This window comes from Mycetomoellerius zeteki, unplaced genomic scaffold, assembly GCF_001594055.1.
Source record: "Mycetomoellerius zeteki isolate Tzet28-1 unplaced genomic scaffold, Tzet1.0 scaffold294, whole genome shotgun sequence".
Lineage (NCBI taxonomy): Eukaryota > Metazoa > Arthropoda > Insecta > Hymenoptera > Formicidae > Mycetomoellerius > Mycetomoellerius zeteki.
Genome location: NW_017257276.1, coordinates 140,423 through 165,126, shown reverse-complemented (window position 1 = coordinate 165,126; position 24,704 = coordinate 140,423). Strand labels below are relative to the sequence as shown.

The 24,704-nt window shown below is 34.3% G+C and overlaps 2 protein-coding genes across 2 annotated transcripts in view; one reads left to right on the top strand and one right to left on the bottom strand.

Annotated features, from left to right (window-relative positions):
* LOC108724388 (protein SZT2) overlaps nucleotides 1-9,372 on the bottom strand; it is a 24,754-nt gene extending 15,382 nt beyond the window's left edge. The window contains exons 1-10 of the mRNA XM_018450743.1: nucleotides 9,180-9,372; nucleotides 7,608-7,925; nucleotides 7,442-7,519; nucleotides 6,969-7,362; nucleotides 6,625-6,845; nucleotides 6,162-6,543; nucleotides 5,820-6,069; nucleotides 4,958-5,701; nucleotides 4,688-4,887; nucleotides 4,437-4,600 (exon numbers count right to left, since the gene is read on the bottom strand). Of these exons, the coding sequence (XP_018306245.1) occupies nucleotides 4,437-4,600; nucleotides 4,688-4,887; nucleotides 4,958-5,701; nucleotides 5,820-6,069; nucleotides 6,162-6,543; nucleotides 6,625-6,845; nucleotides 6,969-7,362; nucleotides 7,442-7,519; nucleotides 7,608-7,925; nucleotides 9,180-9,200 (2,772 nt within the window). The 5' untranslated portion in view covers nucleotides 9,201-9,372. The remainder of the gene's footprint in view (nucleotides 1-4,436; nucleotides 4,601-4,687; nucleotides 4,888-4,957; nucleotides 5,702-5,819; nucleotides 6,070-6,161; nucleotides 6,544-6,624; nucleotides 6,846-6,968; nucleotides 7,363-7,441; nucleotides 7,520-7,607; nucleotides 7,926-9,179) is intronic.
* Nucleotides 9,373-19,709: 10,337 nt separating this feature from the next.
* Alas (5-aminolevulinate synthase) lies at nucleotides 19,710-23,555 on the top strand. The gene is made up of 3 exons (XM_018450752.1): nucleotides 19,710-20,099; nucleotides 21,744-23,031; nucleotides 23,122-23,555. Exons 2-3 carry the CDS (start codon nucleotides 21,760-21,762, stop codon nucleotides 23,371-23,373), a joined length of 1,524 nt encoding a protein of 507 aa, XP_018306254.1. The 5' UTR covers nucleotides 19,710-20,099; nucleotides 21,744-21,759; the 3' UTR covers nucleotides 23,374-23,555.
* Nucleotides 23,556-24,704: the final 1,149 nt, after the last annotated feature.

The window sequence follows — 24,704 nt, the reverse complement described above, 5'->3', positions numbered from 1 at the left end:
GCGTGCGTGCGTGCGTGCGTGCGTGCGTGCGTGCGTGCGTGCGTGCGCGCGCGCGCGCTATAGTATTATTTTTGTTAAACACACCAACACACATTATTTAATCAATAAACTTCAATGCTAACAGTAAACGAATCGAGAAAACAAGTATTTAAAAACATTTTACGAAATATAACATGTAAAATATTCAATCTTCCTTTCTCTCTTAATTAGAATTCATACATGGAAAAAACTTGCAATAAAATCATATTGCGACGATAGAAAGCGTAAGTATCTTTTTCCTTATCGTCCTTCATCGTCAAATGACAGTGCATACACGGATTTTATAAGCATCTCTATCAGAATTGGAAGAAAGATAAGATTGGAGATAAAGCTACATGCTACGCCATGAAGTTATAAGATATTTACACGAATCGTGTTCTATCACTACATTGCTTTCGGTAAATTATTAGTTTAATATTATCCCTTTTATCGGAGCTATTTGTTCAATGACGAGAGATGCATTATCTTTTTCCTTTTCAATACCATAAAAATTACTCAATATTCTATGGGATAACACTATAAATTATTATATAAACTTATATTCGTAGACGTGCATTACGAAATCAATGGAAGGTAAACTAAAGCAATCGCTAAGTAAATAAAATTCCCTCTTATGGATACTTCTAATATTTTAGAATCTAGAAGGTAGGAATTGGGTAGAAACATGGAAACTTTCGTCGAAACTTTGAGTTTGGACGATGGACGCGACACACATATACTTATGTGATCAAGTACATGTTATAATTACATAACAATTCAAACTGTACTGTCTCAGACCAGGGTATGGAAGTAACTCGTTACTTGTAAACTGTGTACTGTTACAGTTACTTTTTTGGTAACTTTACTGGTAACTGCGTTACTTTTTTTCTTTGGTAATTGTAACGGTAACGAAGTTACATTTTTTTGGTAACGATAACGAATTTTACAGTTACTTTTATCGTTACTTTGAACACGGTTGGACACGATACGACACAAGCCACTCATACTGTAAAAAAATTTCATAAATTTACGCACATAATAGATGTAAAAATTACATAATTTGTCCTGTAAATATAAAAAATCATGCAATTTTACAGAAATTGTAATTCCACAAAAATTATGTAAATTTGCTTTTATTGTATAAATATATCTCATTTTATGGAAAATTACGTAAATAGCAGGATATTTTGAATATTTTCTATAATTATCCAAATTTTAGTAATATTACGCAATATAACATATATATAATTTTTCGTGTATTGCTGTTAAATATACAATAATATACAGGGTGTCCGGAAAATCGAGACCAATACTTCGGGACCCAAAAAGCAGGAAAAAAAGCTGTATAAACATAGATCCGGAAATAAGCGGACTGTACCTCCACGTGGTGCATCCTGGTTAACGCCAAAATAATCCGAAATGTAATTATTTATGTTAAAACACTATGAAATAAATTACGATTGTGATTATGAAAAATAAATTACAATTTTTTTTAATATAAAAATTATAACACGGAAACGACTTATTTCCTATATTTATATAGGACCTATATTTATATAGCTTTTTTTCCCTTCTTTTTGGATCCCAAATCACCTAAGTATTGACCTCGATTTTCCGGACACCCTGCAAAATGTATTGTCATATTATCTTTCCTATAACTACACATACACATTGTAATTGTACTTCCACAATCTGCTTAGTTGCAAACCAACAAATTATTTTTATTTGCAATTTACAAACGCGTGGACGTTTACAATAATTATAGTGGGTCTCAAAATTACCCACTATAATAGTTGTAATTTTACACAAAAATTTTTTACAGTGCATAGCGCTTGAGACTAGAAAGCTAGGCTCGTCCGCTGTGATCGTCGATTTTAAAAAAGTAACGAAAAGTTACTTTCTCAAATAATGGTAACTGGTAACGGTAACTTATTACTTCTTTTATTCGGTAACGAGTAAATGTAACTCTAACTAGTTACTTTTAAAAAGTAACTTTCCATTCCCTATCTCAGACAGTACCGCATCATCAATGGCAAATTCTTCAAGTCATTTTGAAATGAAAATTCTAATACCAAAATGGCAAAGCTATCGTAGTTTTTGAATTATATAAGTATATATTTAAAGTTAGCGAATCATATCGCCTAAAATTCGCGCGTTTAAATGTAATTGACATTTTGCGTTGTACTGTGGATTTGTGGAACAAAATGCCAACTACGCCTAAACAACTACGCGCAAACTTTAGGTGATATCATTCGCAAACTTTAAGTGCTTATAATTAAAAAACTATTATAGCCTCGACATTTTGATATTAGAATTTTCGTTTCAAAATGACTCACGTGATGTCTGCAACAGTATATATAGAAATAGAGTAAATTAAATGATCACTGAGAGATATTTACTATTAGATAGATTCAGTACCTAGCAAAATAAAACACTTTAGATGACTATACGTACATCAGAATAATTTTTGTGTTATCACATACATTATCAAGTTAGCTCAAGATAAGGCTAAAGCTAATACCGTCCGTTGTATAGAAACATGTGAACTCAAGATAGACTTACCAGGATTATACATGTATTGATCAGTTTCTGATATACGTAATATTTTTATATGAATTTGAATAAGTGGGTTTGAAGATTGCTAAATAGCTGTTTGTACATTGCAACAAATAAAACAAATATACAAAAATAAGATATCAGGCACGGAATATTTCTTGGAATATTTACGATTGCGGATATCGTCAGAGATTACGTGATATATAACACATAAATATCAATGATTAGTATTGCAATTTTTAATATTTCCACTGCTTTATAAATTACGTAGACACATATGTTGTAAATGTACCCCAGAATGAAGTATCGACTGAAGATATCTTATCACTCTCAAGACGTTCAAGGAATTTTAATCGCGTCTTATCAATTTAAGTAAGCTCATAGATGTTTTGCGGATAGTTAAACTAAACTTTATTAAAATATTATAGATGGACACTAGAAACACACATATAGTAGAAATATATATAAAGACGTTTTTTGATGACTGATTAATCTATATCAAACGGATTATTAGGCTGTCTTTATATTTATAGAGGGTGTCCCATTTTAATTTCCCCAAGCAAATATCGAAAAATATGGAAGATGTAGAAAAATGTTTCAGACAAAAGTTGCATGGTTTAGAGGGGTACGTGTTTTGGTCATGTCGTCTTTTTTTTAGGTAGAGGCGTCAAAAAAATATGAAGGTCACCTCCACTTTTTTAAATGGAATTGTATAATTTTTTTTACACACTATGATTCCTTTAATTATTCTGCATATAAAAGTATTAAGATAGTGCCAAAAAACCAATAGTTTACGAGATATTTTATACTTTATTCCGGCACATATTGACATAAAATATTAAATAACTCGTAAACTATTAATTTATACAGATTCATACCTTAATACTTTTATGAACAGAATAATGAGATGAATCAATTGGTGGAAAGAAAGCATATAGCTGCTTATTTAAAAAATTATATACTTTGCTCACATATTTTTTTAAAGCAATTATGTGTTTTCTTTATACCAATTGATTCATCTCATTATTCTGTTCATAAAAGTATTAAAGTACGATTATAAAAAAATTAATAGTTTACGAGTTATTTAACATTTTATGTCAATATATGCCAAAATAAAGTACAAAATATCTCACAAACTATAGTTTTTTTATGTCACTACCTTAATACTTTTATATGCAGAATAATTAAAGGAATCATATTGTTTATAGTTTTTCAACATATTAACATCTTTACAATATGATGCCTGATTGAGCATTAAATTATTAAAATTGCTTGTCAATTTAATTCGCAATATTACTATAGTAGTTTAATTGCGTTTATAAGTTCGGAAAAACAATTCGGCGCGCAGTTCAAATGATTACAAACATGCTATATATGCAAGTACATATATAGTATATATAGTAATTCAAGATTGAATTATCATCTAAGCATTAAAGATCTAGCTTCGACCGTTATAGGCATTTTAATTTTTAGTATTGATTGTTCTCACATGTTACGGTCTATATATATAAAATAAGATTCTTATTGTGAATCATATTGTGTAACAAAAATTATACAGTTCCATTTGAAAAAAAGGAGGTGATCTTCATATCTTTTTGGCCCCTCCACCTAGAAAAAATACAACATGACCAAAATACGTCCTCTTCTAAACCATGCAACTTTTGTCTAAAATATTTTTCTTATCTTCCATATTTTTCGAGATATTTGCCTGGGGAAATTAAAATAGGACACCCTGTATATGAAAAGATGAGTATATTAATTGAATAATTATTATTCGTTGATGACAAACACGCCCAAGCAAATACACACCAAAAAAACACATGCAAAACTAAAATTTATATCAATATCATAATTGTACTTACTGCATCTGGTAATTGATGATACTGCAGAGGATACATATACATAGCAATCGACTGTGTAGGCATTTGTACATAACCACATTGTGGTTCAACCCAAACCTCTGTAACGATTTGAAAATCGCTGTATCCTTCCGAATCTTCAGTCCATACTTCTGCCTCGGCAATACCTGACATATCATAAAAATCATTCATTTATTGTATCATGTCATCAAATAATCCTTTTATTTTATTGAGATAAATACTCCTGTATATACCTTCTTCCGTGTCATCTTCGGTACCGCTGTCACATTCTAATGCCGCATTCGGCACAACATGTGGCGGGAACAAAACGTATTGAATAATACACGGATAAGAATTCTCGTCGTTCCCGAAGCCCTGCATTTGCACTTCCAACACCATGTTTGTGATGCCAGCTGCTGAATACGCAAAATTAAAGCCCTCTCCTAGACGTATTCTACAAATAGAATAGATATCTCACTTAACATCATTCTTGTAATTATCTCGTAAAATACCAATGTATTTACTTTGTAATTGTAGAGAGTATTCTCGCGATTGCAGTAATGTTTAGCCTAGACAAAGTAATTCCCGGGATAGTTTGAACGAACGGTCGCTTAACATGCCACAGCCAACGATTGTGATATAAATATCTGGATAGGGTAGTTGTTAGGCTACCTCCCAATAGTCCCAGTGCAGCCCTGGTGCAAGTTGGCTGAGTTCCGTCAGGAAACACCACCATATTCAGATTGCTTGGTATACGCTCATACCTTACGAGAATTCGCTCGAGTGATTTATGTATTATTGTGCAACACGGAATCTCACGTTGCTCCGTTGGCCTATTTGGCAGGGTGAGCTTGGATAATCTGTCCACAAGATCTACAACTACATTGTGACGGACGACACCTTCAGTGCCGCCGGCGAATGCTATATTGAGTACGACGCAGAGCGCTTTGCAATTAATACGAATCAATGAAAATGACACTGGCGGCTTTTCCGCCTCTCTATATATGAACTGGACATATGTGTGATTCTCGACTAGTACAAAAGTCGCCCAATTTTTCAACATAGCGTACAGTACGGCCGCCGCTTGCCGACTTTGAACGCATTGAAAACGACCGCTCTGATTTGCTTGATGAAGATGCCTTGGCAACGGTCTATCGTAAGCTAGGATTAACGTAATTCTCTGAGTGTGCATCCAACGCGCCCACTGAAGCGGATCTAAAGAGACAACCGGTTGCCATATCTGTCCAAACTGTGGGCAGGCGGCGTCACTATAAAGTAACATATAATATATAAATGTCGAATTACGATTTTTCTTTATTTTGAAAAACTATATTCGTTACAACCATATCATAATAATTATTTTGTTTATAAAGCAAATAAATATACCTAAGTTGTACTGTACTTGGTGATGGATAAGATGATAAGTAAAACACAGGCATTCCGCTTCTGATAGTATCTGGTACGCTATACCAAGTCCATCCAGATCCTGGAAACCAACTAAAATGCGCTAACATATTGTCACTTTCGGTTAATGATGTCAATGCCGTCCAAAAACGAGAGATGACACCTTGGCGATAATTCGAGTTCAATGGTTTTTTCGATAGGCATGTAATGTCATGTAAAAATTCGTATGGAGCTGTAATAAAAACTAATTTCAGTTCAGGCTACGAATAAATGTGCAATTGTGTTATTCAACACATCTTAAATTATTTATTGTCTTCAATCTACCTTCTACGGTAATGGTATATTGTATCACGTTGGATAAAGATAATGATTTTGAAGACCACGGACACGTTACTAAATATTCCAAGAAAACGTTGGTTTTCCATAATAATACGAAATTTATTTCAAGAATGTCGTCACGTACGCTGACTCTTTTTATTAAGTATCCTTCTCTTAGACGACAACACAGCAGACTGCTTAAAGTACAAGTAACTTTGTCATCAATCTGTTTTTTCAATAGTTGACCACTTGTATGTCCATGGAAGCAATTATTTTCAGTTCGCCAACAGTGACGATCCGATGTATTATCGTCCGATATGTCCCGATATAATTGCCAGCATAAAAAATGTTTATGATAAAGATTCATATTTGTCTCATGCACAGGCATCTATAGATAAAACAGTTATATTAGTAGTAATTAATGTTGCTACTAAGTAGGCACAGCGATATAGATTACATGTCTATGTACCACATATGAATTGAAGGACATGTAACTACCAAGCGTAGCTGCAGCGATAAAATACAATAGATCTTGATATGGCACTAGACCGTCCGCGCAATGTGGATTGTACGCGCTGCCTACGCGCAAAAAGCTACATGCAACCGTCGTTGCGCGTAGCTGCTGTATAATGGAATCTAACGTGTGAGCGTTCTTAATTCCGATGATACCATCCGTGACTATTACCATATCTGAAAATGTTTCTTTCTCTGCACTCTCTGTTCTCCACAACATTTTTTTCCATTACCTTGCATAGCAAGTATACATTAGGTAATATGTAACCCGCTAAATACGATCATAAATTACAAACTCACGTGCACAGCTGTGCTCAGGTAAAAGTGTCAGAGCCAGCATCCCGTATCTCAGCATATTTACAAAACTGGCTTCCGGTGAAACTATGGAGATATTACAATTATTTTTGTTCAAGCAGGTGCTACTTTCCTCAAAAAGCCTCCCTACCAAACGCTCACTCTCTGCTCTTAAATTTTCTAATTGTTGATTAGCTATGGCTGTGACGGTCGCCACTCTCTCCTCTAACAGGTACAACTGTTTTTCTATGTATTGTGTGAGAGAATTTACGTTATCCGCAGTGATCAGCCATCCTTGTACTAGTACTTGTTGCGCCGGGCTTGTAAAGAACGGCGTATGAGCTATCACAGTCACATAAATTTCAGGCTGCATCACGCGCCTGCTGCCTGGTACAGTAAACTACATACAGATATATAGTAAATTAAGAATATTCCTTTTTTTTTATGAATTTGCAACGTATAAAGAAAAAGATACTCACAGGTCTAGTTATACCTTCTAGACACCGCTTCGTCGTCAGACATACCTCGTCAATGACAATCTCTCCGCTTTGTACATCCTAAAGAGACATTTATTTTATTTCAGCTGATATACACCATTATAAAAATTAATATTCCATAACAAAATTATAATTTTATAGCACTCACAACAGTGGCAAGCGATGGACTTAAATCTAAGCTGAAGACCATCCTATACTTGTGCGCCAGGAATACAATCGATGTCGTTGAAACAACTTTATAAAGAAATTGGTAGCTGGTGTCTATAGACCATGCGACAGGTTTATCCTTTGGCAACACAGACACTATTTCCAGTTCCGGTTCCTCTTTACTTTTCATATTAGGGCATTGTATACTTATCACAGAGTCCAAATGCTCCAGTAACCATTGAGCTCTCACATTGCGAGAGATGGGAAAGCCCTTCTTCATTAACAGAAAGATAGTCTCTGCTTCTAACACAGTTCTATCCTGTACAAAGGAAAAGAACTATGGTTAACAAATATATATAATAATTACTACAGTAATAGATCTGTTTTTAGTATAGTTGAACACTATTTATATTTAACTCGAACTGTTGCCTATAATACAAAACCTATAATACAATTATGTATTACAATTACATTAAATCTGTAATCACATTAATGACGCTGAGTCTGTAACACACCTATTTAATTTATGTTAATTTTTCTATCCTTCTATCTATTTCTCATTGCAATGAAGAAGATTCAAAGAGGAGTCAGAATGTCTGCACGTTTGTATCATCCATCTTTACAAACACTATGTAATAGTGTTTGTTAATATTTCACATTAATAATTGCTGTGGTTCTTATCAGCAATTTTAATTGATTTGTGATTCAAGGAATCAAAATAACAAAAAATGAATACTAACTATATTTTAATAAGAATAAAATTGCAGACGTAACATAAAAAAAATTGAATTTTTGACAAAGAGACTTATAACTGAATAACTTGAGTAGACCCATCGTCAGCTCCAAAGGGACATAATTATGTTAGATAGACTCACATCAACTGTGGATGCGTAAAATGAAATGATACACATTTGATATTTGGTGAAAATGAAAAAGAAAGTACAATCTTAGATAATAAAAAGCATTACATCTGCCCCATTAAAATACTGAAATACATTTTACAAAATCCAACAAAAACAATTTAATAATAGACTAAAATCAAATATTGCTTTCTGCCAGATTTGTTTATTTCATGCAAAAACGCGTCGAATGAGTGTATTTTTATCAAAATCTGAGTGGACCGGGATCTTCTTAATATTTACCTATAATATATATTAATATATATAAAAAAAAAATTTTATAGCGGTGAATAATATACATTCTTGAGAGTTCCTTCTGTCCATGATTTCGTTTCATATGTTACGCCTCTCTTATTAATCACACAAAAGTAAGTATATGATTGTTAAAATATAATTCCACGCAATCTAACGCAAATAGGTAAATGTCAAACTATCAAATGTAATAAACAAAACCACGAGTCAACATAACAAAATTCAAACTTTATAGATACATCGCTATTATTAAACTCCACTCTTATAAAAAGTTTTTTAAAAGCTTATGATATATTTCGTCAAAATTCTACGTTTCTGTCAACGCATTGACAAATATCGGTCGCAGGGAAAGGTTATATCTGTCCGCGTCACCGAAAAATCAGAGATGAAGAAAGTTATCGCGACGCGATCGATGGGCTTACCTCATTCCTCGTACTCGCCATGACGAATTTAGTCCACGCACGTTCTATCAGTCATCAATTACTAAAACCACTGAACTCGCCAGCAGGCAGTCGTCAGCAACCTGATTCGAAAACAAGTCATCGCGAGGCGCGTGCAATGCGGGACGATGCACCTTGCGATCGGGGAAATAAACTGCGCGTTCGATTGGTCAAAGGTCACATTGTTGCGCTTACCCTCACCAAGACGTAATTTGCGTATGCAGCTGCACATCTACGGGGTGATAAACACAGTTCAACATAACCTCAAGCGAATCGTGCACGCGCCACGCCACGGTGCGTTCCAAAACTTTACTCGGTCAACTCTATTTTTTCTGATTGGATGCAAAGCGTCGTACGACGAAAATCGGATGCAAGGTGAATCCAGCAAACGCGTGCATTCAGTACTAGGGATGTTCAAGATTGATTTTTTAGAAAATCCATTCTTTTACTTTCGATTCTTGATTTTTTAGATCGATTCTTAAGCTCCGATTAAATCGACGAATCGATTCTTAAGACCCGAGATCGATCTTCCGTGTACAGCTGATCACAGAAAGGTTGTAACACTTTTTTTCCATGAGTTTCGGAATGCAGTTTGCTCACCAAGCGATTAGTTCTTACTTATAGATCCACTCATTTACATTCAACCATTCTACGAGTAAGACTGAGTTTCGAAAGACATCGAAAAAAAATGTTTCAACCTTTCTGTGACCGGCCATATGCATTGGAATCGTTTTTTTTTTTTATACGAAAAGGGCTATAATATGCATGTTGCAATTAGTCTAGATTTTTTAGGTCGATCTTTACCAAATTATAACGTAAAATTTAAGATTAAGCCTTAAATCGTAAAAAATTGAACCATCAATAATCGAGTGTTCTTCTCACATTCGATCGTGATTAATCAATGGGTGCATTCAGTATCACGACCTCTCACTGAGCGCTCAGTGAGCTCATGTATCTGTTTGGTCTATATTTTTAGTTCTAACGGAATATGCCAATAAGATGCAAGCACTGACTAAGCGCTCAGTGAGCGGTTGTAGTACTGAATGCACTCAATGCACCCAATTTCTTGTGGCTTAAAGTTTAAAGCTCAAATTTTATGCTTTAAAATCTTATTGTAGACGCCACTTTATGGAACACAGCCTAAATTTTAATGTTACATACAGACGAACCTATGGACAACTTAGGAACATATATAATCTACATAAAATCGAAGGGCTACGAGCCAAAAATTAAAACTTTTCGTAATTTCGGGAAAAAATTTTTTTAAGTATACTTTATGTCATTAACAGAACTATGATTTTCCATCAAACATGAATTAATTAACAGAAAATTCCGCACATGACTAATACTTTCAGATAACTAACGTTGCGCATGAGACAGTATTCTAGAATACTTTAATAGTATGTATCATCGACGAATAGACAGCATTTCCAATCATTTCTATTTTTTTTATAACCACCAAAGTATGTTACTCGTTTAAAATTTATTTTTATATTTATATTTATTACATTGATAATGACCCGATCGGTGTCGAAACATATGTTTGTATTTTCCGTTGAATATTAATGTTTTAATTTTTGGCTCGTAGCTCTTCGATTTTATTATTATATTGATTTGAAATTATTGGGCCATTTTCTTACTTTTATATATAATCTATAACGATTGTTGAAACATTCGACCTATGTGCGACAATACAGCAGTGCTGTTCACAGAGCTTGCAAACGCTAACGCTATCAATACACTACCTCGGAAGGAATGGCGTTGATAGCGCGCAGTTGTGAAGTAACCCGCTATCAATGACGTCATGATCGTGTTTGTTATCGTTATCTGCAGCTCCGCGAACGGTTTGTAGTGCTAAATAGCGCGAATAGTGTCTCCCCGAACGCACTCAAGGTCATGGCACATAAAAAAACTTTGCCCGTATTCAGACGTATTCAGCTCGTATTTTGCTCAGTCAGACTATGGTTGTGTTCCGATAGCTGTGTCGAAAATTTTCTTTTTAGTTACAAGGTTGGTAGCGCTGTAACTAACATAGCTGTGTTCCGTAAGAGATCAGCTAACACCGTAGACATGAATTAAACAGAAAATTTCGCACATGACTAATATTTTCGGATAACTAACGTTGCGCATGAGACAGGATACTTTAATACTATGTATCATCAACGAATAGACAGCATTTCCAATCATTTTTATTTTTTTTATAACCGCCAATGTATGTCACTCGTTTAAAATTTGTTTTTATATTTATATTTATATTTATTACATTGATAATGACCCGATCGGTGTCGAAACATAATGTTTGTATTTTTTCGTTGAATATTAAAGTTTTAATTTTTGGCTCGTAGCCCTTCGATTTTATTATTATTGATTTGAAATTATTGGGCCATTTTCTTACTTTTATATATAATCTATAACGATTGTTGAAACATTCGACCTATGTGCGACAATACAGCAGTGCTGTTCACAGAGCTTGCAAACGCTAACGCTATCAATACACTACCTCGGAAGGAATGGCGTTGATAGCGCGCAGTTGTGACGTAACACGCTATCAATGACGTCATGATCGTGTTTGTTATCGTTATCTGCAGCTCCGCGAACGGTTTGTAGTGCTAAATAGCGCGAATAGTGTCTCCCCGAACGCACTCAAGGTCATGGCACATAAAAAAACTTTGCCCGTATTCAGACGTATTCAGCTCGTATTTTGCTCAGTCAGACTATGGTTGTGTTCCGATAGCTGTGTCGAAAATTTTCTTTTTAGTTACAAGGTTGGTAGCGCTGTAACTAACATAGCTGTGTTCCGTAAGAGATCAGCTAACACCGTAGACATGAATTAAACAGAAAATTTCGCACATGACTAATATTTTCGGATAACTAACGTTGCGCATGAGACAGGATACTTTAATACTATGTATCATCGACGAATAGACAGCATTTCCAATCATTTCTATTTTTTTTATAAGTGCCAAAGTATGTCACTCGTTTAAAATTTGTTTTTACATTTATATTTATTACATTGATAATGACCCGATCGGTGTCGAAACATATGTTTGTATTTTTCGTTGAATATTAATGTTTTAATTTTTGGTTGGTAGCCCTTTGATTTTATTATTATATTGATTTGAAATTATTGGGCCATTTTCTTACTTTTATATTTTAATATACGCGGGCGAAATGATGCGTTTTATGTCACACTGTTCCTCTTTCACTTTTTCTTTCATTAGAAATAACTTCGGAATAAAGACTTGTAATATTCTAAAGAAATCATGCAATCTTATAAAACTAAGTGTGAATGTTAGGATGCGTATAAAATTTTTTTAATTTTGTCTCAAATTGGATATAGTTCCTCCATATTTATATAGGTTTATTAAAATAAATAATTTTACTCTTTATAATTATTCTTATTATAAACGATTAGAAATTATTCAACTAAATAATGTAAAGGCGATTATGCGTTTGGAGTTGAAAGATGCTTATAAGCATTTACATTCTACCAGAATCAAGGTTTTTGATGTTACAAATATTATCCCTAATTTATTGCTGGCTTCTGTAGAAGGTGAATTTTTTAAATTTCAAGATCACATTAGTAACTCCTATTTTTTTTATCAAACACATAGGATTAATAAAAAAATGGAATGGTTAAGAACAAAAAAAGAAAAATTGATGAAATCGAAAATCAAACCGATTTCATATGTTTCTTTGATTCATAACGTCGTTGATAATAATGATATTTCGAAAAATACTTCTCATATAAAAGTTTCTAACAATTCTGATGACATTTGCGACACTGATCAATCCACTGAAATGGAAAAAATTAAGATTTCTCCTGTTGATTTTTGTGATACGTCTCCTCTTGACACTCCTTTGCATGAAAGATGGTTTGTTAATCTGAGTAACACTGACATTACTAAAGATGTACAAATTCTATTACAATTAGGTGAAAGGTTTGGTCTCCCAATTGATAAGAACAATTTTGAGAGAACGTTAATAGAATTCATAAAGCACATAGAGAATAATGTAGTCGGTCGGCCCAGCAATATTATAAACTTTGTCAGAAATAATTCCATACAAAAATTCTTAATAGATTTTATAACAATTTTCCGTCAGTAAATAAAAATGAAAAAAATGATAATTGATTGTTTACAATCAACAAAAACATTTGTCAAACATCACCCTGATCTACTCATTAGTAATGCTGACAAAGGGAATGTCACTGTTATTTTAGATAGAGATAGTTATATAGCAAGTATGGAAGCGATATTTTCAGATGTTAGTACTTATTCATACATTGAGAGGGATCCTTCGAGGATATTGACGCGGGGGAGTTGCATTCCTTACTCATTAGGTGGAAAAATAAAGAGAAGTTTATCGATGAATCCACGTATCGGAGGTTGAACATCACTGATGGTAATACTCCCAGAGCCCATGGTCTAGCAAAAATCCATAAACCGGGTAATCCTTTAAAAGTGATTGTTTCTTCCATAAATAGTCCGTTATATTATTTTTCATTTTACTTGCACAATATTATTTATAATTCTATACCGGAGGCTCCTAATCAAATAAAGAATTATAGCTTCCATTTATTTGAAAAATTAAACGGAATGTCATTTAAATCTGAATATGTACTCGTTTCTCTCGATGTGGTTTCTCTTTTCACCAATGTCCCTGTCGAATTGGCTCTTGATAGCATTGGTAGAAGATGGAGTTACATATCGGAGAAGACTGGTATTTCACACAAAGAATTTCGGATAGCAATTCGGTTGGTTTTAAATTCTACTTATTTTTCTTTCAATAATAAATACTACAAACAGATTTTTGGCACTCCCATAGATTCACCTTTGTCTTCAATTGTTACTGAGATGATAATGCAAGACCTAGAACAACTTGCATTAGAGAGGTTACCAGTAAATTTATTGTTTTACTATCGATATGTGGATGATGTCATTTTAGCAGCACCATTAGATACTATTGACGATATCTTGAACATTTTTAATTCCTTTCATGAGAGGTTACAGTTCACGATGGAAGTTGGCAATGAGGGAAGATTAAGTTTTTTAGATACCTTGATTATTATTGAAAATCAAAAGATCTTTGATAGATATCATAAAACAACCTTTTCTTAATTTTCATTCACTTCACTCATGCTACAAAAGGGGCGTGATTATTGGTATGGTGGATAAAACAATCCTATTATCCCACCCCCGTTTACACCAAAAAAAATTTAATCAATGCACTCAACAGTTTCTTAAATAATGGGTATCCAATCCAGTTCACTTTTTCTACCATGGAAAAAAGAATAAAATATCACATAAACAAATCTAAGGAAGTAAATCTAAGGAAGGTACGTGTTAATTTGCACACACATATATCAAAGACAAATTCTTTACTATTCCATATGTAAAAACAATCTCTGAAAGTTTCTTGCCTATTTCAATGAGATTTAGATGTAAATTAGCATATACTATCCCTAACACTTTAAAAAGTTTAATAAAAAAAGGAAAAGATCAACTCGAATTACTTTCCAATCAAAATGTAGTTTATAAAATTTCATGTGATGATTGCGAAGCAAAAGTTATGTGGGCCAAACCAAAAGAAAATTGAAAACAAGATTGCATGGACACATCTCTGATATTAATAAAAAAAACAGGCTCTCCAACAGTTATCACCGATCATCATGTCAATTATAATCACAATTTTAATTGGAAAAATGTTAAAATATTAGACAATGAACCCTCATATAATAAAAGATTGATTTCAAAGATGGTTCACATTAAAAGACAAAAGCAAGGTCTAAATAAGCAAGTGGAAACGGAATCCTTACCAGAATCTTATCTCCAAATCATACAGTCACTCTCCCCCTCCTAATTCTTTTCTTATTCCTCCCTCTCTCAGTCATTGTCTTTCCCTTTCCTAACCTTCCCCCCCCCCCTTCCTTCTCATTTTATATAAAACCTTCTTCCTTTTTCTCCATCATTTCAATACTTAACGTCTATTCTTGTATGTCACATTAATTTGTCTTATAACTCTAACGTATTTTTGCCTGTGTGAGTCGTCTTCTTTTTATTTACTGACTATGTTATGTAATCCTAACCACATTTTTCTAATGAGGACTTGGTACAGCTCAATCTTGACTTACTTTTAGGTAAATATTCTTTTATTTTATGTATAAACTTGCATTTCGTTTGTGACCGAAACACAATAATATATACATAGTTTTTTATACATTAGTGTATCTTTATATCTTAATTATGATTAATGTATAACTTTATACTTATTTTGCCTTTTTGTAATTTCGAGAAAAAAATTTTTTAAGTATACCTTATGTCATTAACAGAACTATGATTTTCCATCAGACATGAATTAATTAACAGAAAATTCCGCACATGACTAATATTTTCGGATAACTAACGTTGCGCATGAGACAGGATACTTTAATACTATGTATCATCGACGAATAGACAGCATTTCCAATCATTTCTATTTTTTTTATAACCGCCAAAGTATGTCACTCGTTTAAAATTTGTTTTTATATTTATATTTATATTTATTACATTGATAATGACCCGATCGGTGTCGAAACATAATGTTTGTATTTTTTCGTTGAATATTAAAGTTTTAATTTTTGGCTCGTAGCCCTTCGATTTTATTATTATTGATTTGAAATTATTGGGCCATTTTCTTACTTTTATATATAATCTATAACGATTGTTGAAACATTCGACCTATGTGCGACAATACAGCAGTGCTGTTCACAGAGCTTGAAAACGCTAACGCTATCAATACACTACCTCGGAAGGAATGGCGTTGATAGCGCGCAGTTGTGACGTAACACGCTATCAATGACGTCATGATCGTGTTTGTTATCGCTATCTGCAGCTCCGCGAACGGTTTTTAGTGCTAAATAGCGCGAATAGTGTCTCCCCGAACGCACCCAAGGTCATGGCACATAAAAAAACTTTGCCCGTATTCCGTCGTAAGTTCAGCCTTGAGGTGTCATGAACCAATCAGAAAGTCGCATTAGCGTCTTAAGACACTACTTAAGACGGTCTTGAAATAAGAATCGACTATGAATACTGGCCTAAGTCTTAAGTTTAAATAAGTTTTTTTATGTGCCATGACCTTCATGTGGGACGCGGGTACGTGTTAATAGCATGGACCTATAACCGCTGTATATTTAGCAGACGAGTTTAAAGGTGAAGTCCCATGGAGCCAGCGTACGCATGGACCTATAAAGCTGATTCTACATTAGTCGCATCGCAGTGTCGCAAGCGTGTCGCAACCGTTGTGGTCCAATCAGAGTGAGAGCTAGATTGATGTTGATTGGACCGCAACGCTTGCGACTAATGTAGAACCAGCTTTAAGCTTTATTACACCATGATAAAACCTGGGCTACGTTCAGAAATTACGTCTAGATAACTCTAGGGTGCATTTTTGCTAATATATTGTACGTAACGTAACCTATAGCTCAGAGTTATCTGGGCGTAATTCCTGAACGCAATCCTGTGGTCACTTTTTGGTCACTTGACCAAACCATTTGTACAAACATAACTTGAATTTGAAAAGTTGGTCAAAATGACGAACTTTGCTACTTGGGTTTTAATATATTTCATACTGAAATGGGTTAATTGATATTAACGATAGATTTTAGCGATTTTCAGCGATTTTAGCGATTTTAACGATTTATTTTCACCGAGCAACAGCATATTCCCACTTATATCAGCAAAATTATAAAGAAGCAACATGGCCAATATTCTGAAAATATTTGTTTGTGAGTAAATAAAATACTGACCAACGTTTAAAAAAAATTCATATCGATTTACTAACCCGTTATCAAGATATTAACGATAAAGCAACACAAAATTCCGAATGGGCTACATAACCACTACACTTCGGCTGCGTTCCGTTTCACGTGGTTTCACGCATGATGTGCATAATGCATCATTTATCCTTGTTTAATATTCCGTGAATAACAAGATGCATCATGCGTGTAACGGAACGCTGCCTTCGATTGTTCAAAACATGGCAACAGTGTCAATGGCTGCGTTCAGCAGAGAAAGCAGCTTTGCAACTGTTGTAAAATTCTTCAATACGATTGGTTCTTGCTTTTGGTTCCTGACAGATCTAAATGTATAAACCAATCATATTGAAGAATTTTACAACAGTTGCAAAGCTGCTTTCTCTGCTGAACGCAGCCATTATATAGTACGAAGGTTAGTTTACATATCTTTTTGATTTTTAAGTATCATCATTTGATGTCTGATATACATTAAATGTTATTAATATGCAGCACGTCTTTCGTTTCTTACAGATTTCAAGGAAAATTCACGTCTAAAAGTTTTTTACCGACGATTACAAAAATACAAATATATATAAATTATAAATAGAAGGACTATATGAGCCAGTTAAATCAAATTAAGAACATTTAATATTCAGGAATAAATATAAAGAAGTACAATAACAAACGTTTCGACCCCGATCGGGTCTCAATGTTAAAACGAATTAAAAAGAATTACAATGTTACATAACCCAGATTCTGCAGCCAAGTCTGCAGAAAGCAGATTTTTTAAATGTCACGCTACACACCATAGTGGAAATACGTAAGGTGAGCTATTGCGCATAATGGCGGTAGCAATACTGGAAATAACCAATCAAATGTGTTCCAACATGTACTTTCTGATGTATAATAGCGCTGGTTATACTGGAATAACCAATCAAATATTGTCCAAATTCATTCTCCTACTGCGCATCCACGGGAACAGCTCACCTTACGTATTTCCACCATGCTACACACTATGCCAACAAAATAGCAACGGTATTGTTACAGAATTAGATGTACATAATACTGTCGACAGACTGCTAGAAAAAACATAACAAAATCAGATAATATCGGCAGGATCTGCTCAGTTTCTGCCAACAGTTTGCCTTCACATTATGTCGCGCCGATAGGCGATGTTAACAGAACACAAGTCTAATGCGGACGCAGTTGATGGCAGACTGCCGTCATTTTCTGCTCGAATTTGCTGACAGTCTGCTAGAAGACTGCAGACATTTTGCTATCTGGGTAAGATGTCGAATAAAAATATATGTTTTGATACATATTGGATGTTCCTATATTCCATCTTTCTTAAATATGTGTGTTCCATCGAAATTTGTAAATTTGTAATGTAGAAGTTGAAATCGTTTAATGTGATTGTTCTACCAGCGATAATCTTATTTTCATCTTTGAAAAACTAATCTTATTTAGTCAAACTGTTAATTGTGAATCAAACGTTAAAAAAAAAGAATAGGCAGTAATTATTGAAACCAATATAAGCCACATAATGATACCATAGCAGAGAACAAGTATCTTCGACAGTATCTGACAACGTTATATTCATTTCAACAAATATATTCATTTATAATCATTATAAGAATTTTAAGCACGACCGTATGTATGAATACATCAAATACGATAAAGAAAGCCATGATCGGTCAAAGTTAGACGTTTCGAATAATACATTATATACCATATTTTTCATTAAATCAATTTATTCCAGATATGATCGCGCGCCAATAACTTTCGGACTTTCAACACAATTATTCTGAAAACGCTAATAATTCATTTATAATATCAAATATCACATTAACTGACATTAAACGGGGAGCGTACACTCTTGCATAGCACGCATGACACGTAATGCATAACGAAATATACCAATCAAAGTCCTACGTTTCCTTCTTTTCCGTGAAATGAAGAACTCTGAATTATACCATATATAAAAGTTAGACAGATTGTACAAAATTATATGTAATTACGTAATGAATTGTACCTAATTATTATATATATTTTCTATATATTATAATTTTGTATAATTTTATATAGTTGACGTATATAAATTACGTATGAAAAACTTTTTACCCCGGAGTTAATAATACAGTATCATCCGCCCCAAGAATATTAAATTTCCGCGCGCGCGTTTTACATGAGAAATAAAAATTAGTCATTACGATACAATAATATTATTTACGCCAAGTGTCGTACTTGCATCACTTGCATTCGCATCAGTCGTTTATTAGTTCGAACGTGAGAATATGAACGTCGTAATAAGCGCAAGTGACACGTATTTATAGCTTTTACATTTCGCAATTTTTTTTTTCGAATTAATTTCGCTCATTGTGAAAGACGTGACGAGAGACACGTTTGAACACGTCTCAGCTGAATCGACTGTTTCTCTCGAGTCGATTCGACGTTTTTACAAATGCTAGTATAGTAGTGGCTACGTTACACCGTGCGCTTAGTCCGCGACCCATGCAATAGGTGTCTTTGTTTAATATACAGGCTAAACAAGGACATCTATTGTATAGGCCGCGGCCTAAATGCACGGTGTAAACGTAGCCACTGTGTATGTACAATGGGCCGACGGGCCCCGGCCGCATGCGCCGAACGTGCGAACGTGCGACCGTGCGTTAGCGTTACGTAAATGCGTACTTGTGCGCGTCACTACTGTCAGTCACTGTTCAGTGCTGTTCAGTGACGGTCGGTGATTGTCGGTAGTGGGCTGACTGGGCAGTGAGCACTTGCCACCACTTGCCACCACTTGCCACTTGATTTGGGCTGTTTCAGTTGGTTTCAGTGGCAGTGGCATCACCGTACCAGTGCGCACCGGTGACACTAGTGGCAGTAGTGGGTTCGCTCTCGCTCTCGAGTTGTTGCGAGCTAGTGCGGTGGCAGCTGACGCAGCTGATCGGTGAAGGTAGAAGGATTGAATTCTCCCGCGTTCTCACATAATCTGAATTTTTCTTCTGAAAGTTTCGGGTCTCCCTGTATCCTGTACCTGACTTTCGGTCTCAACTTGCGCTTTCAGCTGATCCAACGGTACGCCCGACGCGGTATCAGCACTCGTCTTATCATTATCGCCGGAAAGGGTAACGTATCCACCACCTGGAGACACGGACAGTCACTTTCTCCTTTTCCTTCGTTCCGCCATACATTCTCGCATGTGGCCATCGATATGAATATAATTTAGTTTTTTTCCATCTACTTTTTTTGCAAGCTTCGGTTTGGAGTCTAGGATGACAGGTTAAATTGTTATCTAACGTCCCCCTCTCTCTGCTTGTTTTCTCGCACGCGAATTATGCAATTCCCAAGAGATTGCAATTATTGGATTGAGATAATCTTCAAATTGCACACCGTCATGCTACCGTCGGATTTTTTTTTTTATTATTATTTACATTCGGTATCACCTGTAGATTTATTTAGTTTATGTACATACATATACACTTCGATCCCTTTCACTTAGCCAATTATAGATTATTGTTCAAGTATTTGCATAACGTTATGTATTTGCTGATTTTCACTTAACTTAATATATCGTATACTGTATGTACAGAATGATGAATTGAGAAGTAAGTCGAGTACAACAAATTTTATCAGGATGTTTGGGAGATTATCCTGAGTAAAAAGTCTCATACTACAACATAGATCTTATTCTCAACATTTACGTAATTACAGAAGTTTTAAAATTTTGCTGCTAGCAAACGCTAATAATTAATAGTAACGTAGCATCAATGTTATGATTTTATACTCAACAATGTAACTGTTACGTATAACATTTATGTATGACAATTTGTTATATTGCCTTGATATTATTGAGTATGAAATTACAACATTGATGTTATGTGTTTACTGTTAGTTGGTTTTTACTAGGAAGTAACATTTGAGAAATATTTAAAAATAAAATTGTGAAGAATCATTTGAATTGAAAACATCATTTATTTACAATTCAGTATTATAATAAATTAATGTGCTCCTTGAAAAGTTTACATCATTTGGCATCATTAATGCAAAATTTTATTTTTTTCAGCTCAACTTCTTGCACAGTTCATCTTTCCTCTTTCTCTTTTCTTGTTGGGGAGAAAAAGAAAATTATTATCGCTATTTTTCCCTTGCTTTCCTTTTCTTTTTGGAAGCTTTGTTCCAGATATCCGACCGGATATCCAATAATCCAGTGCATTCCTATTTTATTTGCTACATCGGTATAAATTCTTTCGTATTACTTTTTTTTTGTTTTGATGCTAGTCAAATGTGTGATTTTAGTGATTAAGTGAGTGTTTTCCAGCAAGAGACACACAGCTGACACGGTCAGTGAATCATCATTTATTACATCTGTGTTATTTGTCAATTAGGGCCATGACACACAAAACACTTAAGCAAACTTAAATAAAACATAAGCAGTAAGCAAATTGACCAATCATTGTACAAAGTCCAAAAGGCCGTAATGTAAGCAGTAGCCGATCCAACATGTTGATTTTTTTATTGCTTACGTCTTACTGCCTTAAGTTTTTCGTGTGCCATAGTCCTTAAACAAAGATGAAATGATCATTGTGTTACACGTTACACTGTGTTTCTTACTGGAAAGCACCATATGATAGTAGCAAAATTTTTTTAATTCTGTAATTACTGCAAGTAGAACAGGACTTGTGTTCATATAGCTCAATTTTTTTATTCAGGATGATCTCTTAAATGTGTCAAAACTTATTACACTCGTCACCTTTTGAATTATCTTGCAGATCGTCTGACTGAATAATGCCGTGTCCATTTTTGACCCGTTTGTCTGCAAACTACATCCGCAATTATGGATCATCCCTGATAATGAATTACCGGCAACATTGCCCAGTAATGTCAAGATTGTTCAGTACAATGGCAGAGTCGGAGGAGTCTCAGCCGATTTCCGAGCCTATACAAAATCAGTGTCCCTTCTTATCCAGAGAACGGGACGCCATTAAGAAAGCCAGTCTAGCAATGGAGGAAGATGTTATCAATCTAGGTGCTACGGAGCAAAAAGAGGAGGCGCAGTTTCCTTATGAGGAATTTTTCCACGAGCAACTTATGCGAAAGAAGAAGGATCATTCGTATCGTGTATTCAAGAAAGTCAATCGTCTGGCTGAAAACTTTCCAGTGGCTATGGAATACTCATGGGGCGAGAGACCCATAACGGTATGGTGCTCCAACGATTATCTAGGAATGTCACGTCATCCCGCGGTGATAAGCGCAGTTCGTGAAGCGTTGGACAAGTTCGGTGCTGGCGCCGGAGGCACGAGAAACATCTCGGGCAATTCCATGGGTCATGAGATGTTGGAGAAACGACTGGCGCTGCTGCATCAGAAAGAGGCTGGTTTGCTTTTCACTTCCTGCTTCGTTGCTAACGACTCTACCTTATTCACGTTAGCGAGAATTTTACCAGATTGTCACGTCTTCTCCGATGCTGGGAATCATGCCTCTATGATACAGGGCATAAGAAACAGTGGCGTGCCGAAGCATATATTCCGGCACAACGACGTGCAACATCTGGAGGAGCTCCTGTCGAAGGTGGGCAAAAGCGTGCCAAAGATTGTGGCGTTTGAGACGGTGCATTCCATGACCGGCGATATCTGTCCGTTAGAAGAGTTGTGCGACGTCGCACATAAATACGGCGCGATAACGTTCGTCGACGAAGTCCACGCAGTCGGCTTATATGGCTTCTCTGGTGCTGGCATCGGCGAGAGGGATTGGGCACTTCACAAAATGGACATTATATCCGGCACCTTGGGAAAGGCTTTTGGCAACGTGGGTGGCTACATCGTTGGTTCCGCAAAGCTGATAGATATGATAAGAAGTTATGCAGCCGGCTTTATTTTTACTACTTCGCTACCGCCTACTGTCCTGTACGGAGCTTTGGCATCCGTCGAGATTTTGGCATCGGACGAGGGCAGATCATTGAGGACGAATCACCAGAAAAATGTCGCCTATATGAAGTCTATTCTTACTGCCGCCGGTCTTCCGTTAGAAACGTCGCCCTCTCACATTATTCCGATAAAAGTAAGCTGCGACTAAATGATTTAATTAATTGATCTTCATAATTAAACAATAATTATTGCTATAAAAATGATATTCTTTTTTTTTTTTTAGATAGGAGATCCATTGGTGTGTAGTCAAATAGCAGACTATTTATTAAGAGATAAAGGACATTATGTGCAAGCTATAAATTATCCAACAGTTCCAAAGGGCGAAGAGAAATTGAGATTAGCCCCAACACCGAAACATACTCAAGACATGATGGATAAATTCATGCGAGACACGTTAGATGTTTTTCATCAGTTGAATATATTCAAGACGGCCACCAAATCGAACGATGCACCGCGTGCTATTCTGGTTCATTGACGAATGTATACCTATAATATATGATTATCGTACGCATGATCAAACGTACAAACAAAACCTATCTATTACAGATATCCTATATATGTCCTATTTAAGGATATATAGATATCCTACAGATTTATTTATCTATCCTGTTTATCCATTGTGTTCCAATGACATTTGGAATTATCAATATATAAATCTTGCTATATTATCAACGTTAATAATTAACAGAGGTTTAAATAAAGTGTTGACTGAATTTATTGGACTGTTTATCTTTACATCTTGTTAGCATTTTTTTTACAACTACATATATATATATATATATATTTATCCTGTAAAAAATTTTTCATGTACGAATATAAATAAATACATATAAACATACATAAATATGTATAAATATTTATAAACATGTATAATTATATATGAAATATGTGCATACATCCTTTTTTGTTGTAAAATTACTGTTTAGTATAATAAAAATAATAGCAATATAATGAAAAAACGTCAAAAATAATTAAAAGGATAATTTTTGCATTGTTTCTTATAGAAAAAAAATCAAGTTTGGAGAAATGTAAAAAGAATTGCTCATATATAATTGTGTGTGTGTGTGTGTGTGTGTGTGTGTGATACCTATTTTTATATATAATTATATATATGAGCAATTCTTTTACATTGCTCTAAACTTGACTTTTTCTAAAACAAAGAATGCAAAAATTGTCCCTTTAAATATTTTTTACGTTTTCTCTCACATTATTATTATTTTTAATATACTAAACAGTTATTTTACAAAATGTGATAGATATATTTCATATATAATTATATATGTTTATGAACGTTTATACATGTCTATGTATATTTATATTAAATTTATTTATATATATTCGTGCATGAAAAATTTTTTATCGAATCTAATCATATGATGAAAGCAATTTGAACGACTATATCGAAAACAAAATTATTCTAATCGTATGTATATGACCACAACAGGTATACCTATAATAATAATTTTCTCATCAAGAATTGCCACATTTATTTTGAAAATTTATTTTGAAAATTTATTTTTATATAATTATAATTAAAAATGTATTAATCGTATTGTATCTGACTTTTACGGAACTAACTTGCAATATAAGTCCTCATTGTTGCTTAGTATCCTGCTCAGCATCCTTCTTCATCATCAGATATTGAAAGAAAGACTTAAAATATATATATCTTTTAATTAATTAAAAGGTTACATTATTACAAGTTACATACTTGTTCGATTATTTGCACACTAAAATAATATGTTATTTTGAGCATGTCTATGACGATAACGGAAATTTTTTTCATTAAAAATTGTCACATCTTAC

Excerpts from the sequence above, each read along its gene's own strand:
- Alas (XM_018450752.1), top strand. The coding sequence starts at position 21,760 with ATGCCGTGTCCATTTTTGACCCGTTTGTCTGCAAACTACATCCGCAAT. Across the intron at positions 23,032-23,121 it reads CTCACATTATTCCGATAAAA|ATAGGAGATCCATTGGTGTG; the intron begins GTAAGCTGCGAC and ends TTTTTTTTTTAG.